Below are 17,849 nucleotides of genomic sequence, written 5' to 3'. Positions count from 1 at the left end.
TTACCAAAAATGTTTTTGAAATTTTTTCTTGAAACAACTATTTAGTAACATACTTATAATGTTGTACATTGGGTGTGACAATAACATCAAACCTTCTCGAAAAATTATGAAAATATGTTATTAAAACAAACATAACTAATCATTTTCGAAAAATTGTTTTGTAATGTTTTCCCAAAGTGCTAAATTTTATGTACAATAAACATGCTTAATTTTGATTATTTTTATGATATCATACATACATATTTTCAGGAAAAAATCATTTTATTAATATTACGATAAATACATTAGACCTAAGAAAATACCATGTTAATAAAGAATTGGTAAAACGTAATGATAGCATTAAAAGTTGTAGAACAAGTTATGAAAATATGTTCTCAAAATGGTTATGCTAATTATTGATTATTTCCCCCACAACGTTAATACAAATTATTTCTAAACACATTCTTCAATATGTATTGATAATATAATAATGATTTTTCAGAAACAAAACATTTTAAAAATGTTATCAGAATATTACATGAAAAACAAACGTTCTAGAAAGGTCACAAGGAAGTAATAAAGATGATATTGAACACCATTTCAATTTTTTAAACGTTTTTCAAAACCCTATATGCAACTAAGAGTTCATGTTAAACAAAACCATTATCACTTTTTCATGATAATTCTTTTTTTAAAGAAATCAACTAAACATCTTAATAACACATTTTCAATGTTAAAAATTTGCTTTCATAATGTTATCAAAATGTAATGACGTCAACATCAAACGTTCTATGCAAACTCGACTCCATTCTCTAGCGCCAGCAATATTCGCTCAGAGTTATCAATAGTTACCAATAGACATTGATAACTAACTCTGTATTCGCTGATTGCCTGCCCTCTACGTTTCTTATTTGTACATGACTCGAGTCTAGACTGCGAAAAAAAACTAAAGTTTGACGAAGAGTTCCTGTGTGCGGTATTTACTATCCTACTGGAAGTGACTGATACTAGCGGTCTGCAGTTAAGCCGTATGGTGAATATCAGCTTTCTAACGTCTTAATTCAATTTTAAAATTGTTCCTTTTTTAGTTTGCACATTTGTTAAGTTTATACAGTTAAGGGTTTAGGAACATGATGAACACAGTCCCAGTAAGTCAAAATAATGTTAGGAATCGAATGCACTAAACATCGACGTATATGGTCAGTTCTCCCATGTCTGCGCGGTCTCCCAAGTCTGCGCACCCGCGTATCTGCGATATTCTAGTAAAAGAAGATACGCAACGAACACAAACTTTACACATGTAATACATAGACAGGTATTCATTAAAAGATCCGACTCAAAATGGTGGAAAAGTAATGAATTCAGGGCATTTCATGTGACAGCCTCAAAATGCAGCCTTTCTCATCAAAATCCCCGAATCGTGTGCAAAGTGAATGAGTGCGCAGACATGGGGTACCATTTTTTTTTCAATTTGAAAATGACTGCCCGAGGTTTTTTCCAAGAAAATCATATATTTCTTTCACATTTTTATGAGATATTTGGTACACTAACTCATTATGATGTAAGGAACATTATCAACTGAAAGATTTTGTGAAATAAGAAGAAATTCATCTTAACTCAAATTGTTAGGTGCGCAGACTTGGGGCCCACCATCATACTTAAACCACTCAGAACAAGGTCATAGGCTACATAGGCGGACCGGGGGGGGGGGGGGGGGCGGTCACCCCCCCCCCACACACACACACACTTTTGGCGGAGCAAAAAAGGAGGAAAAAGAGAGGACAAAAACGTGAAAAAAGAAGAGGAAGACGAGCAGTGTTTCCACTCTTCCCGAAATTCGGGAAATTTCAGGAAATATTTACTTTTTCCAGGAAAGGTTTGGGAAATGAAAATATTCAAGGAAATTTCGGGAAATCCGAAAATTACAATTAAGCAACAATTAAACGTAGAAGCTATCAATATTCATGATATTAAGGTGATATTTTAATAATATTTTATAGCCAAAATTTTGTAGCACAAAATTTTCCGCTCGCGCTCCGCACTCGCATTTGTAATTTTGTTCCTTTTTTTTTAAACAGGGCATGAACAGAAAAATGCTAAAATCCTTGATTAGGGCCACCTAGGCCGAATTTATTCTCGCTGTATTATTGCCCGATTTTCGTTTAAAATCAAACGTGAAAATTCCAGGAAATATCTATGAATTTCAGGAAATTTGGGATTCAGATTCGGGAAATTTATTTTTGAGCTGTGGAAACACTTAAGACGAGTACATAAAATAAGATGAGGGGAAAGCCACACTGAAAAGTGTAAGCATAAAACAGGCTGATTTTAGGGGAATTATGGCACATTTTTTACCAGGAAATTCAGGCTGCTAGAAAAATGTTATCTGAATTGATTTTTAACTTGTGTTTGGCATGTATGGAAAGAGAAAATTCAGAGGCTTCTTTTGACAGTAAGGACAAGTTTATACTAAGAATCAGTGATAGATTGCAAATCCTTGTGTGTTGAGATTGCCATTTCCCCATGCATTTTCCAGTAGTGAATTCACCAGTAGTGAATATATGCTGGCGCAAATATTCACTACTGAATGACACGCGCCGTATGAGCTAAAAGAAACAACAACATTTTCTATGGGGAAAATGAAATTTCTGTTTTGTACAATTTTTCATTGTGATCTGGTTTCCAAATCTTTGTAAATATCATACCATCAGAAAGAAAATCCTATTGGTCTCTTAATAGACAAGTTTTTGGCATTCATAATAAATTATAACGGCTCTCAGAAGCTAGAAATTTGGAATTTTGTGTGTCCATTTCTTAACTACACAGTCTGTGGCAGAGAAAAGCTGAAAATTGATCTAATTTCATTCTTTTTTGCAGCCAATAATCGGATTTTTAAAAAATGTTACATTTCTGTCAGTTTGAAGGTCACTTATCTTCAAATTCTCTCTCTTTCTCTCTCTCCCTCCAGAGTACATAAGACCTAGATCATAGAAGGGAAATGACAGGCATGGAATTGGACCCAATTTTCACAAAGGCATTGGCCCTCTTGCGGTCTAGGAGCAAGGACTCAACCGACCAATTGAAACAGATGTTAGATGATGTACTTGGCAAGACCTCAGGAAAGGTTTGCAATCAAATTGATGTACAATGGCAGCACTGGCCAATCAAATTTAATATTGTATACGCCTTTGTTCAATACACTCACCGGGAACCAATCAGCGTTGTTCTTTCTCCTTTGATTTATATAGTGCTTCCCACAAAAGCGGACACCAGGATTCCCAGGGGGTTTTTTTTAGCATACCCAAACGGTTTTCGGTCTGTCATGAATCATAAAACTCAAGTTTTTCTTTATTTTGATACCAAATATGATATGAATAGTCTAGATTCATGAGTAAGAAGTATTTGAAAGTATACCGGTAATGTCAAAATCGTATATGAAAGTTGCACAGATAAATTGGTCAAGATCTGTTCAAGATGCTATGACCTTGCACAAGAAAGGGATAATAGCCAATTTTTATAAGCGCTTTTCCCAGAATGGCAGGGCAAAGTCGCCAGGAGACCTTTGTAAATTTTTCACTTCCCCAATGTGAGAAAAATAATAATGATGATTCATTTTTTGTATTGCACATTTCAGACCTGTAAGGACTCTAAATGTGCTTTACAGAAATAAAATTGTGCATTATAAATTAGAACAGTGGAAATTACTTCATATTACACTTAAAACAACTACATCAAAAAATTATATATGGCTAAATTACAATGAATATTCTAATTGAATGCTTGATTAAAGAGATCTTAAGTTGGGTTTTGAAAATTCAAGAATTATTTTGTGATCGGAGAGTGCGAGGGAGTGAATTCCAAAGAATAAGCCAGTTCGTAGTTCCTTTCTGCGCATGATCAAACGATTCTACGCATGATCAGAAGAAGGTCATTTGTACTAAAGTGACAAGGTGTTTTAAAATCTATTGAGATAAGCACCAACTTTGATGTCTTGATTATTCATATATTCTTTTGAATTGTCGTTTTCATTTACTTCCACAAAAAACAACAATGCTTCCACGAACGACTGGTATTTCAGTACATTGTGCAACATGCTAAGATATGCATTTAAAGAAGGAATGCAACAAATACCTTCATTAAGTGTTCATTGGTGTGCTATTCTAGTCACCAGGTCTATTCAATTTCTTCATCCTGCTATGTAAGGCAAGCTTATGTAATATCTTGCTTTGAAATCTGCCTATCATGATGAAAGAAATGAAAGGTCATTTGACCAAAATTGCCCATGAAGTAACTACGAACTGGTCTATTGGGCAACTGGGTGTAGGACCTTTTGCAATGCAACTAAAGCTCTTTGCCTAGGCACTTGAAGGAGTTGTTGGCTCGGTGATGTCCGGGGGGGGGGGGGGGTCTTGTTGGGAAATGAGTTCAGATATAATATTGAGGAGCAAGACCGTGGACAGCATAAAATGTATATTAAAGGACAAGTCCACTCCAACAAAAACTTGATTTGAATAAAAAGAAAAAATCTAACAAGCATAACGCTGAAAATTTCATCAAAATCGGATGTAAAATAAGAAAGTTATGACATTTTAAATTTTTGATTCATTTCACAAAACAGTTATATGCACATCTCGGTCGGTATGCAAATGAGGGAACTGATGATATCACTATTTCTTTTGTATTTTATTATATGAAATATGAAATATTTTGATTTTCTTGTTATTGTTATGTGAAATAAAGTTTCATTCCTCCCCGAACCTGTGGAATTCCATTGTCTTAACATTTTGTCGGTCAGGCAAGGAGGTCCTAATTGTCAAATTCGTAAAAATTGAAATATTGTATAATTCAAACAATAAAAACAAAAGAAATAGTGAGTGAGTGACATCATCGACTCCTCATTTGGATGTAACTGGCTCGTTCATATAACTATTTTGTGAAAAATAAGCAAAACTTTGAAATGTAATAACTTTCTTATTTTACATCCGATTTTGATGAAATTTTCAGCATTGTGCTTGTCTGATTTTTCTCTATTGATTCAAATAAACTTTTTGCTGAGGTGGACTTGACCTTTAAGGACAAAAGCCCCAAGAACTGGCAATTACTTTCTCGGACCGTGCACGAGTCTTTAATCTGTTGACTACTAAATTGTGTGATTTCTATAGGCTTTGTACAGGGATCACTCGGTGCTAGTAGGCAATGGGTTAACATATTGACTACTGAGTTATCTTAAGGGCCTGATCAAACTTATAGTTTGAGGAAGTGCATGCTGAGTAGACACTGTAACACTCTTGTAATTTTGTTTCTTCTCTGAGCAGCTGAGCAGTAAGCCTGCTTCTCCATCAGTGACTGCATCAAGGAGTGAGATTCCTACCAAGAAAACAACTGTGAAGAGACCCGCTGAAAAGGTGATGATGATGATGAAGATACTGATAATAATTTGCTTTTGCATAGCGCAATATCAATCTACGCCTGCTCAAAGCACTTAACAATTATTATTACCTGGTCATTGGATTTATAGCTTTTTTAGCAACCTGTTAGGCGTGCACTCTCTAAGCCAACCACAATGATGGTTCTCTACTGGTACCCAATGAGCACCTGGGTGAGAGTTGCAAAGTATGTGTGGATTGACAACTTGCCAAAGGATGCTAGGCCATGGTTGGATTTAAACACACAACCCTCTCTTTACAAGGTGACAGTCAGAACCACTACACCACGACGCTTTCACAATGGTGGTGATGATGGTGTTGATGGTGATGATGGTGTTGGTGGTGGTGATGATGAGTATGATGATAATTATGATGATGCTGATGGTGATGATGGTGGTGGAGATGATGTTGTTGATGATGATGGCGGTGGTGATGATGAATTAGCGCACGCCAAGAGTTCTTTTAGTAAACAAGTGGGACAGATCCATATCCCATAGTGATTTTTTGTGTGTGAATGATATTGTACATAAAGCCAATTGAGAGCTCTGTTTAAAACTCATCAGCCTCAAAGAATACTCATGAAAGTGACTGACTGAATACAAATATCCATTACTGATGTTATTCGTGTCTGATTTTGCCAACAGTCAAGTTTTGGAGCGGCTCTTTCTAGCGGCGACACTGGCGTCGTTGCGAAGAAAGCAAAGATAGAGGCAGAGGTCCGGCAGTCCAAGATTCAACCACGGAAACCGGTGATCGATGATGACGACGATGACGACCACGACCATTCTGTGGAGGAGGATGACGACGATGATGACACGGACGATGATCAGACAGAGGAGAAAGAAGAGAACACAAGTCAGAGCAGTGAGGAAGAAGGTATGGATGTAGTGGGCAGTTATGTGATGTTTACCAACTTGTTTTTATTTAGATTTGTGGTAGTGATTTAAACAAAATAAGTAAATGAAGATATTGAAATTAAATGAAATTTGAAATAAATAGATAAATATAATTAAAGTTTAATATAAATGAATTTAGAAAAAGTAATAAATACATTCGTGGACATACTGGACAATATGATATTGGGCCCTATTTCATGAAACTTTAAATTAGGATTATATACTATCAGCCAATCAAATGCAACAATTACCGTAGTTGGCTTTCAATATTCATTCTTCCAACCATCCATTCATCCATCCATCCATCCATTCATCCTTTCATTCATTCATCCATCCATTCATTAATTTGTTAATTTGTTCATTCATTCATCCATCCATCAATTCATTCGTTTATTCATTCATTTATTCATTCATTTGTTCATCCATCCATCAATTCATTCATTTGTTCACTCATACACTCATTCATCCATCCGTTTAATCATTCTTTCATTTATTCATTGATTTGTATATTCATTCTTTCATTTGTTCATTCATTCACTTATTCATTTAGTCATTCATTAATTTATTCATTCATTCATTTGTCCACTCATTTGTCCGTTCATTTGTTCATTCATCCATCCATCAATTCATTCATTTGTTTATTCATTCAGTTATTCGTTCATTCATCCATCCATCCATTCACTCATTCATTCATCCATCAATCCATTCATTCATTTGTTCTTGATGAGGAGCTTGTAATTAATTTCTTTCAGACGATGAGAGGGGATCGAGGAAGGCGGAAGAGAAGCTGGGAGCCTCTGTCGGCGATGATGACGAAATGTGGCTGGGTTTAGCCTGTGTGGTGTGTAAGGATCTCGATATATCAGCTGGTAACACACTGATTGAATGTCAAGAATGCCATAATCTTTATCATCAGGTAAGTAAGACTACCAGTGGTGTTGGTGGTGATGATGATGGTTAGGAAGATGATTGCGGTGGTGACCGATGATGATGGTGGAGATGATGACCATGCTGTGTGGCTTGGTTTAGCCTGTGTACTTTGTAATCGTTGTTATCAGGTACATGTTAGTACATGTATGACTATCGGTGGTGGTGGTGATGATGATGATGGCGATGATGATGGTGATGACGATGATGGTGGTGGTGATGATGATGGTGATGATGATGATGGTGATAATGGTGATGATGATGATAATGGCGATGAGGATGGTGATGATGATAGTGATGGTGATGATGATGATGATGGTGATGATGGTAATGATGATGGTGATAATGATGGTGATAATGGTGGTGATAATGGTGATGATGATGATGATGGCGATGTTGATAAAGGTGGTGATAATGATGATGATGATGATGGCGATGTTGATAAAGGTGGTGATAATGATGATGATGATGATGGCGATGTTGATAAAGGTGGTGATAATGATGATGGGCTATTCCACGGTTACTCACGTTACATTTGGAGACACCTTGACTCATACTTGGAGCTGTAACTCCATTATTATTGATAGTCAACTAAACATCTCCTTATCACAACAAAGTACAGTCTGACTATCCTTCGTATAAAAACAAAACTTGGGAAATTCTATTATGCTCCTGGCAAATCTTTGGAATGTGTCGGTTACTCACGTTACATGATTTGGACATGCATAAAATTAAAAGTCAACATAAGTGAAAAGTCTCCTCATACAAGGCTTTTATGAAAGTTGATTATATCCATTTCAAAGAAGTGTATTAGGGAGACAAACTTTGTATATAATTAAAAAAATAAAGAACACATGGTTTTTACTTGGGGTGCAGATAATATGGTTACTCACGTTACGGTTACTCACGTTACATTTTGTCTATGTATGGTTAGCAACACACATGTCATTACAAATTCAATAATGTGTGTAAAATTCATTGCTAGGAACATCTAAAAGAGATTTTATACCAAAAATTGGAACAATAGGAGCTTTATTAGGGAGTAGGAGGGAAAAGTATGATTTCGCTTACTAATTATGCATTAATTAGCATAATTGCTTAATACCAATTTGCATGAAATAAATTACTGTATAGTATTGTAGATTATGTCCAAGACAACCTGCACGCAAATTTTCGGCGTGATCGTGCGGCCAATGGCCGAGATCTCAAGGGGGGCCTGGGAGCCCCCCCCCCTCTCCCCCACCCCCCGGGCCATATCAACTCCCAAAATACCCCGGCCTAGATAGGGTTACAGGTAAGGGCATTCAATGTGTTGTTCAAATACTCTTTAAAGTTTGGTTAATCAAAACCAAGTCTTACTAATGCACTCTCGCATTGTGAATACTTCTACTAATATTCAATTTTTTTTGTGATTGTATGACCACTGATATTTTGATGAACAAAGAGTCCCATCAAAGAGATGTATGTACCCTCATTTTGCTTTTAATTAATCAAAAATAACTTCACAACTCACCATGAGAATTAAAACTTGACATCCCACAGAAAATGTTACCGAACTGAATAATTTTTACTGGTTACTCACATTACATGATGGTTACTCACGTTACAAAGTTACTCACGTTACAGTTTTTCTTCATCAATTTTATTAAAAAATTGTACTTTTTAATGATTTTGATCGTCATCACTGTGTCAAAGATTGTTTGAAGGAAGAGAATTTAAAATCCCACCAATTAACTGTGAAGAATTTTTCTCTCAGAAAACAAAGTGAGTTTTTTCGGTTACTCACGTTACATCACCTGAGCAGGTTGCAATGTTTATTTTTGAATGAGTACTACAAATTTACTTGAAAAGCGGTTGTGTATTTTAAGTAATTTGACTCTTCTAAACCTCAGAAATATATAAAGTGGTATGTTGTTGCAACAATAAAATGGTAATAAGGCATATTCAATTTTTCACTATTTTTTCACTATTTTGGTACTTAATGGAAGACACAACTTTTAGTCTGGTCAGTTAGCGGAATTATGTGGACACGGTGGACAAAAGCGTGATTTTTTCTCCAGACCTTTGTTTATGTATAAGAATTAAGAATGGGGTATGCTCCAAAAAATCTGGCTGCAGGAACAGTTAAAAAATGGGTGAAAATGTCAGAATTTATGAGTTAAGATTTGTCTGGTATATAGACTAGCACTAGTGCAAAACTCAATAGCAGTGCATTATTTTGCATTGGATTAGTTCTTAAATTCAGACCCTTTTTGAACAGATCTTCTGTTTGTCCTCGCATCTCAATGCACCAAATATCTGAATGAAGATGCTAACCAAGCCGAAGGGTGACGGTGGAGGGGGTTGAATGTTGGTGTGTGTGTGTACATATTTTGGTCTTGGGGTAAAGGTGTGCAAGACACATTTTTTGCATGTGTTGGAAATTGTGTTGCCATGGTAACAGTGTATTATTGCAAAAATAAGTTAAAAATCTTGCAGTTAGAACCACTTCCTCTGTTTTTAACCGATTCTCATGAAATTTAGCACACACATTGGTCTTGAGGTGAAGATGTCTAAGACACACTTTTGTGTGTCTTTCAGAAATCTTGTTGCCATGGTAACAACATATTATATGGTGAAAATTGGGGAAAAAACTTACAATTCAAACTGCTTCATCAGTTTTCAATCAATTCTAATGGACTTTGGCACACACATTGGTATTGAAGTAAAGATGTACTCGGCACTTTTTGTGTGTGTTTCAGAAACTGTGTTGTCATGGTAACAAAATATCATATGGCAAAATTTAGGTAAAAAACTTGCAATTTGAACTACTTCATCAGTTTTGAACCAATTCTCGTGAAATTTGGCTCACACATTGGCCTTGGGGTAAAGATGTGCAAGAACCTTTTTTTGCATTTGTCAGAGAGTACATTACCATAGTAGCCACATATGATAGCCAGAAATGTAGGAAAACTTATTGTGGATCAAACTTCTTCCCCTGTTTTTAGTCAGTGCTCATAAAAATTGGAAGAAATATTCATCTTAGGGTAAAGATTCAGTATTAAATTCTAAATGTCTTCTCTGCATTAAAATGTTGGGGTATTAATTACCTTCATTAATATTTCTGGGTTTGGGGGGAAGGGGCAGGATTAGTCCTTTAAATCTGACATCAAAGAAGGTTAAAGGCAGTGGCCATTAGAAACATAAAAATGATAAACACTGTTAAAAAAATGCACCCCCTTAAGGGCATATAGGCTGGAGGTACACTGGGTGAATATGAAACCTTCTGCTGAAGCAGACGAGTTCCAACACTGGCAAGCAAAACAAAATGTGTACCCGGCCTTCTACTTTCAACAGCTGATTTTCCAAACCTTAGTTCCACCTCCCCAAGATGTGCACCCCTCCCCATACCACTTTTAGTTCTACTTCCCAATGCTCAAACCAGTCTACACCTTTGTCCCTCAGGGGTCAATGCATTTTTAAAGCTAGACATTACTCTTTTTTGGGGGGTGGGGTCTTTAGAAAATGACCTCATTAAAATTACAGTTAAAGGATAATGACTAGGAACTTAACCCCCCCCCCCCCCCCCCCCCCCGAAAAAATAGGGGGCTGACAATACTTTTTAGCAGAAAATGCCCCCCCCCCTTCAAAGGTAAGAAGAGTCCTTTGCACTTCAGACCATTCATTTCAAGCTTAATGCATTCTGATATGATAAAAAAATGTTTACAGTACCCAATTAACCATTGTTTATTTATATTCTCCTACTCAGTCTTTAATTCATATTCATATTCCATTCCTACTCTTTCTTTTTAACTTTCACATCACTCTTGATTTTGAGCTTCACCATGCCATCTCCTTCTGTTTCCTGTCTCTCTCCAAGTATATTTTTTCTGACATATTTTAAAGTGTACCTTTAATCATGCAACTAATTATTATAGAAATATAAATATATACAAAAATATCTGCAATTGTTTTAGAAATTCACTTGCAAATCCATGACTCAGTAACATACCATATCAAAAATACACCTATGTGCACAATAGATTTTAGCCTTATATTTTCTTTCATTTATTTTTTTCAGTATATTTCTGTGACAGCCCCTGCTTCATGCTTCAAATAAAACATTGATTAATTGGACACCGGAAACTTTTTTTTTAAAACAGAATGTTTGAGGCTTTAAATTAATATGCTGAAGTGTAAAGGATTTCCCCCCTTTTTTTGTGGGGGGGGGGGTTAAGTTCCTAGTCGTTATAATTTCATTTTAATCTTTATGTGGCAATTTTCTAAAGCCCCCCCCCCCAAATAAAAAATGTAAGGGGTGTTTTTTTAAGAGTGTTTAAGTCCCTCATGGTCATGGCCTTTAACCTTCTATATTTTTATGTTGTTAGTTTTTAAGGACCTTCTCCGCCCCCCCAAAAAAAGCCTATGAATATTATTGAAGGTGATTAATACCCTGCGCTATTATATGACGTTATAAAGGGGAATCAAAAAACCAAATAAACACTTGTTTTTAGAGGAAAATGAAAAATCAGACAAGTTTATAGGTCAAAGTTTGGACAATATCAGACAAACTATAACAAAGTTGTGAACATATTAAAGTTATAAACATTAATTGGTAATCACTATACCCATGAAGACTTCAAATTGACCGCATATGTGATGTCACAGTGATTTAAGAAGGCAAGGACCACTCTTCCATGTACTGGAATAATTAATTAGCTAAAATTTCTTTTTTCAAGTTTTACTTCAAATTATATCTTTCTTTCATGAGGACATAAATATACTATCGTGGGTTTATATTACGGCCCCAATGGAATAGGGATTTAGGAGAAAACCAAAAATCCTGATAACTACTAGTCTTATGGGAAAGTTGTCCTTGCGGCCCCACCCCTTGTCATAATTTACTTACCCAGTTGCCAATTTGAATTCTACATACTAGTAGCCTTAGGGATCTTAATTTTAAAGCAGCCATAACTATATTTTGCTTGTCCGATTTCTTTAAAACTTTCATCATTCTTATTTTTCTCCTTTTCCATGCACACAACATTATGACCAAGGCTTGATTCCCTTTTAATACTGAATATGAATCTTTACCCAAAATGAATATTTGTGTCAACTTTTATGAGCACAGGCTGCAAACTGAGAAGTAGACTGATCCACAATGAGTTTTCCCCATATTTCTGGCTAAATGTGGTTACCAAGGCAATGCACTCTCTGCCAAAAGGTTTTTGCACATTTTTACCTCAAGGCCAATGTGTGAGCCATAATTATTTCATGAGAATTGGTTCAAAACAACAACAAAACTGATGAAGTAGTTCAAATTGCAAGGTTTTTTTCCTAAATTTTGCCATATAATATGTTGTTCCCATGGCAACACAATTTTGGAAACACACCCAAAAAGTGCTTTGTACATCTTTACTTCAATACCAATGTGTGTGCCAAATTTCATGAAAATTGATTGAAAACTGATGAAACAGTTTGGATTGTAATTTTTTTCCCCCAAATTTTCACCAGATAATATGTTGTTACCATGGCAACAAGATTTCTGAAAGACACACAAAAGTGTGTCTTAGACATCTTCACCTCAAGACCAATGTGTGTGCCAAATTTCATGAGAATCGGTTAAAAACAGAGAAAGTGGTTCTAACTGCAAAATTTTTACCTTATTTTTGCAATAATACACTGTTACCATGGCAACACAATTTCCAACACATGCAAAAAATGTGTCTTGCACACCTTTACCCCAAGCCCAAAATATGTACTCACACACCAACATTCAACCCCCTCCACCGTCACCCTTCGGCTTGGTTAGCATCTTCATTCAGATATTTGGTGCATTGAGATGCGAGGACAAACAGAAGATCTGTTCAAAAAGGGTCTGAATTCAAGAACTAATCCAATGCAAAATAATGCATTGCTATTGAGTTTTGCACTATCGCTAGTCTATATATCATACAAATCTGAACTCATAAATTCTGACATTTTCACCGATTTTTTCACTGTTCCTGCAGCCAGATTTTTTGGAGCATACCTCATTCTTAATTCTTATACATAAACAAAGGTCTGGAGAAAAAATCATGCTTTTGTCCACCGTGTCCACAAGTAGGGCATTTTTGTCGCTAACAGACCAGACTATTTTGACCATTTTTTTCCAAAGTATACAAATGAAAATAAACTTTTTATTTCTTGTTCCTGAAACTATCATGTATGAAGGACTTAAAGTATAAAAAAATTCAAGAAAATATTGAATTTGAATTTTTAAGCTCATGTCCACCAACCTGTGGAATTGCCCTGATGATGGTGATGATGATGGTTAGGAAGATGATTGCGGTGGTGACCGATGATGGTGGAGATGATGACTATGCTGTGTGGCTTGGTTTAGCCTGTGTACTTTGTAATCTTTGTTATCAGGTACATGTTTCAGTGGTGTTGATGATGGTGATGATGATGGCGATGTTGATAAAGGTGGTGATAATGATGATGATGGTGATGATGATGGTTAGGAAGATGATTGCGGTGGTGACCGATGATGACCATGCTGTGTGGCTTGGATTAGCCTGTGTACTTTGTAATCTTTGTTATCAGGTACATGTTTCGGTGGTGGTGATGATGGTGATGATGATGGCGATGTTGATAAAGGTGGTGATAATGATGATGATGGTTAGGAAGATGATTGCGGTGGTGACCGATGATGATGATGATGGAGATGATGACCATGCTGTGTGGCTTGGTTTAGCCTGTGTACTTTGTAATCTTTGTTATCAGGTACATGTTAGTACATGTATGACTATCGATGATGATGATGGCGATGATGATGATGGTGATGACGATGATGATGGTGATGACGATGATGGTGATGACGATGATGGTGATGATGATGATGGTGATGATGATGATGATGGTGATAATGGTGATGATGATGATGGTGATGATGATAATGGCGATGATGATGATGATGGTGATGATGATAGTGATGTTGATGATGATGGTGATAATGATGGTGATAATGGTGGTGATAATGGTGATGATGATGATGGCGATGTTGATAAAGGTGGTGATAATAATGATGATGGTGATGATGATGCCGATGGTGACAGTGATGATGATGAAGCAGACAATGATCGCAATTGCGAAGATTATATAATGGTGCAGGTCTACATTCATGTTACTTTACATTTTCATATTATCTGCCACATTTTGAATAAAGGGTGTTTTCATTTCCTGTCTTATGTTTTGTCATCAGTTATTCATGGTTTTCAAGTTTTTTATTATTATTGATTTTTTTTATATCATTTAAGAAATGCCATACCCCACCTGTCACTGATGCAGATCCTAATGATCCTAGACTGGTCTGGTATTGCGCAAAGTGTAAACGCAACATGAAGAAACTGGTAAGCACACAGCGTTTTTACTTTTTTACTTCTGAAAACTTATTAGAATATGAAGACACTGGTTAGAACGCAGTCTCCTTTTTTAACTCCTAAAATGTAAGAATATTCTAAAAATGGAGGTTTGAATGCAATACAAAGAAACTACTTAGAACACAGCCACTTGTTGTACCTCCTAAAGTGTAATATCCTTTGAATAAGGCTGATGAAAGAGTGCTCTTAATAATCAACCCTAATTTAAGTGGGCTATTTCAGACCAGGATATATGGGGGAGGGTCAATTTCTGATTGTGCAATTCCTTTTTAACACAAGACTGTAAATTGAAATTTTCATAAAAAACTTCATTGATTGATTTGAATTGACTTTATACACAGATTCATTTTTGGGAGCAATTTTGATTCTGACGTGCACTTAACAAAATGTTGCATAACTTCAGAACCACGTACCCATTAATCGCAAATTATATCTCAACATATGCGCAAGGCTTGAAAGTGAAAAGTCAGTGAAAGGCGCGGTCAAAAAATTTGGCGCAACGGTGTAGTGACAGAGATTGGAGGAGGGTCAATTTGACCCCCTCTCCCAAGTTTAATAAGGGTTATTTGTGACAATAGATAAGAATAAGGAAAGAATTGGTAGCTAGTATGTTGAGTAAATATCTTTGTTTACATTGCCTTGTGACAGGTCGCTAAGAAACCAGCGAACCTCCCTGAGACAGTCATTACCAGTGGTTTGTCTTCATCATCATCCTCCTCGTCATCGTCGTCGACATCGGGGAAAGAGCAAGATAAGAACCAGGATCAAACGAGTCCAATGAATCTATTCAGAAGAGCTGACCCTAAGGTTAGTTATAAAGATATTTAAAGGACACCAAAGCCAAAGAAGAGAAGCAATCTTATTGGAAAGAGTAAAAATGTTATGACATTTTAAAGTTTCGCTTAATTTCACAAAACAGTTATATGCACATCCTGGTCGGTGTGCAAATGAAGGAACTGATGATGTCATGCACTCACTACTTAATTTGTATTTTATTATATGAAATATGAAATATTCTACTTTGCTCATTGTCTGTGAAGTAAAGTTTTCTCCTCTCTTATCATGTGGAATTACCATTGTTATAACATTTCATGGTTCAGTCAAGTTGGTCCTTATTGTCAAATCTGTAGAAAATGAGATATAGTATTATTCAAACAAACAAAAATAGTGAGTGAGGGACATCATCGATTCATTTGCATATCACAGAGTTGTGCATATAACTATTTGAGCAAAATAAGCGAAACTTAAAAATGTCATAACTAACTTTTTTTACGTACAATTTTCAGCATTAAGCTAGTTTGATTTTTCTCTATTGATTCAAATTAACATTTTTCTCAGGTGGACTTGATCTATAATAAGCGTGGATTTCTAGCCAAATCTCTGCTCTATTTCCAAACAATAATAATACACTGTCCCAAATATGCCTATCTGTGGTGGTGATTTTTGGTCACAGGTAAAAAAAATGACTCGGTGTTAGTAATTCCCTTCCATCACAACAATCATGTAGTGTGAATATTGATTTGAAAGTTATGTTCACTTGATCTTTAATAATTGAAATTTCAGGAATACTTTGATTTAAGCATGCTGTAAATTTTTTATTTCTTGGAATTGATGTTCAGCTCCGGCAATAGCAAAGGCAGCAATTTCAACTGCGCAGTTGAAAGCCCTTTAATTTATTTTGCTTATATTGTATTCTAAAAGTTGTTTTTCTTTATATTATGCATGTAGCCCTCCCCTACCTCAACATCCAGTGGCCAGCAACCATTTGGCGGTCTAGCGAGCTTCGCCGCTCATCTCACCAATCGACAAAATTCCTCATCGTCCAAATCCTCTGCCTCTGGATCCAGTCGCATCATAACAAGCACCGGAGCTAAAATAGCGCCCTCATCAATTACCAGTCGAAGCTCAAGCACCTCAGGTACAGTGACCACCATGAGCGGGAAGCTCGTGAAGCCGCAATCTGTGCAGCGGTCGACGTCCGTCTTGCAGTCGGGTAAGTGGCCGAGCGCACCCTCGGGGATGTCTGCGACTGCGAAGACGACATCGAGCAGTTCGGCGTCGGGGAAGGCACTGCCGCAAACTAGCACGGCATCAGCCATGAAGAGACTGCATATGATGAAAAAGAAAGCTTCGAAACGATAGCGTTCTGGAACTAACCCTAAGTCCATTCTCTGGGATGTCTGCGAAAGAAAAGATAATGGTGAACAGTTTAGTAGCAGGGAAGGATCTGCTGCTACAATTGCAGCATCGGCCATGAAGAGAGTATATACAATAAAAACTCAAAAGCGATGAAATGTTCTGGAGCCTCGTGCAACCTCATTGATGTTTTCGACGACAAAAGCAACATCAAGTAATTCAGCGTTGCAGACGGCACTCCTATGAGTATGGCTTTGTCCATGCAACGACTACACTCAAATGCTAGAGATTTTTCCAATGTATTTGTTTCAAATTATGTACGATTTGAAGACTTAATAACTTTTTGAGGGGTGAAAGATTCTTGTAGACCTGTATTTGTGATTGTATGATATATTTCTTCTGAGAAAGACCTTTGATGATAGACTTGAATTCGTTATTGTATAGATTATTTTTTCTGAGAAAAATTTGATAGAAACATCGGAAGAATGTAACATTGGAAGATCATTAATTGTAGACCGGTGTTTGTTATTGTATGGATTTATTTCATCTGAGAAAATGAAATAAACATTGGAAGAAAATGAATATAAAATCCAGAGATGCCAAGTTCAAAGACCAGCTATGCGTGAGATTTTCTGTGAATCTGAGTGAGATCACAGACATTGTGTACAATGTATATGGGGATAGGCTGTGATAGTTGCGTGAGACAGAGATTTGAGGGATGAACAAGAGTCCAAAATGCTTGAGTCTCACGCATAATGCGTGAGACTTGGTATTATGCGTAAGACCCAGTAGCTCTGAAAACTGGATGTGTTATATTTTTAAAATAAAGATATAACTTTGACTGTGGTGAAGAACAAAATTAGAGAAAGATAAAGTGCGGTTTACCTCCCACACAACCCCTTGGCCCCTGTCATAGAGAATTACAATTGACCCGATTAACCACGACTAGAAAGCCAGCAACGTCAACATCTAAAATGGTCATATATTTTCTAGATATATTCATACCTTCATCGTTCTCTTGGCGATTCAGTGTGATTCGTTTTGTTTACTGTAAAGGAGATTGCGCAATTTCTGTTAAAAAATTT

The 17,849-nt window shown here is 36.3% G+C and overlaps 1 protein-coding gene across 2 annotated transcripts; it reads left to right on the top strand.

Moving 5' to 3' along the window:
- The first annotated feature begins 898 nt into the window (after window positions 1-898).
- Window positions 899-17,369, top strand: LOC121417236 (integrator complex subunit 12-like). 2 transcript variants are annotated; one of them, XM_041610866.1, is made up of 8 exons: window positions 899-1,012; window positions 2,948-3,103; window positions 5,295-5,384; window positions 6,050-6,281; window positions 7,054-7,217; window positions 14,506-14,598; window positions 15,277-15,435; window positions 16,357-17,369. In XM_041610866.1, exons 2-8 carry the CDS (start codon window positions 2,978-2,980, stop codon window positions 16,768-16,770), a joined length of 1,278 nt encoding a protein of 425 aa, XP_041466800.1. In that variant the 5' UTR covers window positions 899-1,012; window positions 2,948-2,977; the 3' UTR covers window positions 16,771-17,369. The 2 variants fall into 2 exon arrangements, with proteins under 2 accessions (XP_041466800.1, XP_041466799.1); XM_041610865.1 differs by having other exon boundaries at window positions 5,292-5,384.
- Window positions 17,370-17,849: the final 480 nt, after the last annotated feature.

Source organism: Lytechinus variegatus, chromosome 6, assembly GCF_018143015.1.
Source record: "Lytechinus variegatus isolate NC3 chromosome 6, Lvar_3.0, whole genome shotgun sequence".
NCBI lineage: Eukaryota > Metazoa > Echinodermata > Echinoidea > Temnopleuroida > Toxopneustidae > Lytechinus > Lytechinus variegatus.
Note: the sequence above shows the minus strand (reverse complement) of the source record. Positions and strands in the feature narration are given on the sequence as shown.

What these genes read in the sequence shown, in the direction of transcription:
- LOC121417236 (XM_041610865.1), top strand. Translation starts at nt 2,978, where the DNA reads ATGACAGGCATGGAATTGGACCCAATTTTCACAAAGGCATTGGCCCTC. An exon ending in TTGGCAAGACCTCAGGAAAG is followed by an intron (nt 3,104 to 5,291) that starts GTTTGCAATCAA and finishes TTCTTCTCTGAG; the next exon opens with CAGCTGAGCAGTAAGCCTGC. An exon ending in AACGCAACATGAAGAAACTG is followed by an intron (nt 14,599 to 15,276) that starts GTAAGCACACAG and finishes GCCTTGTGACAG; the next exon opens with GTCGCTAAGAAACCAGCGAA.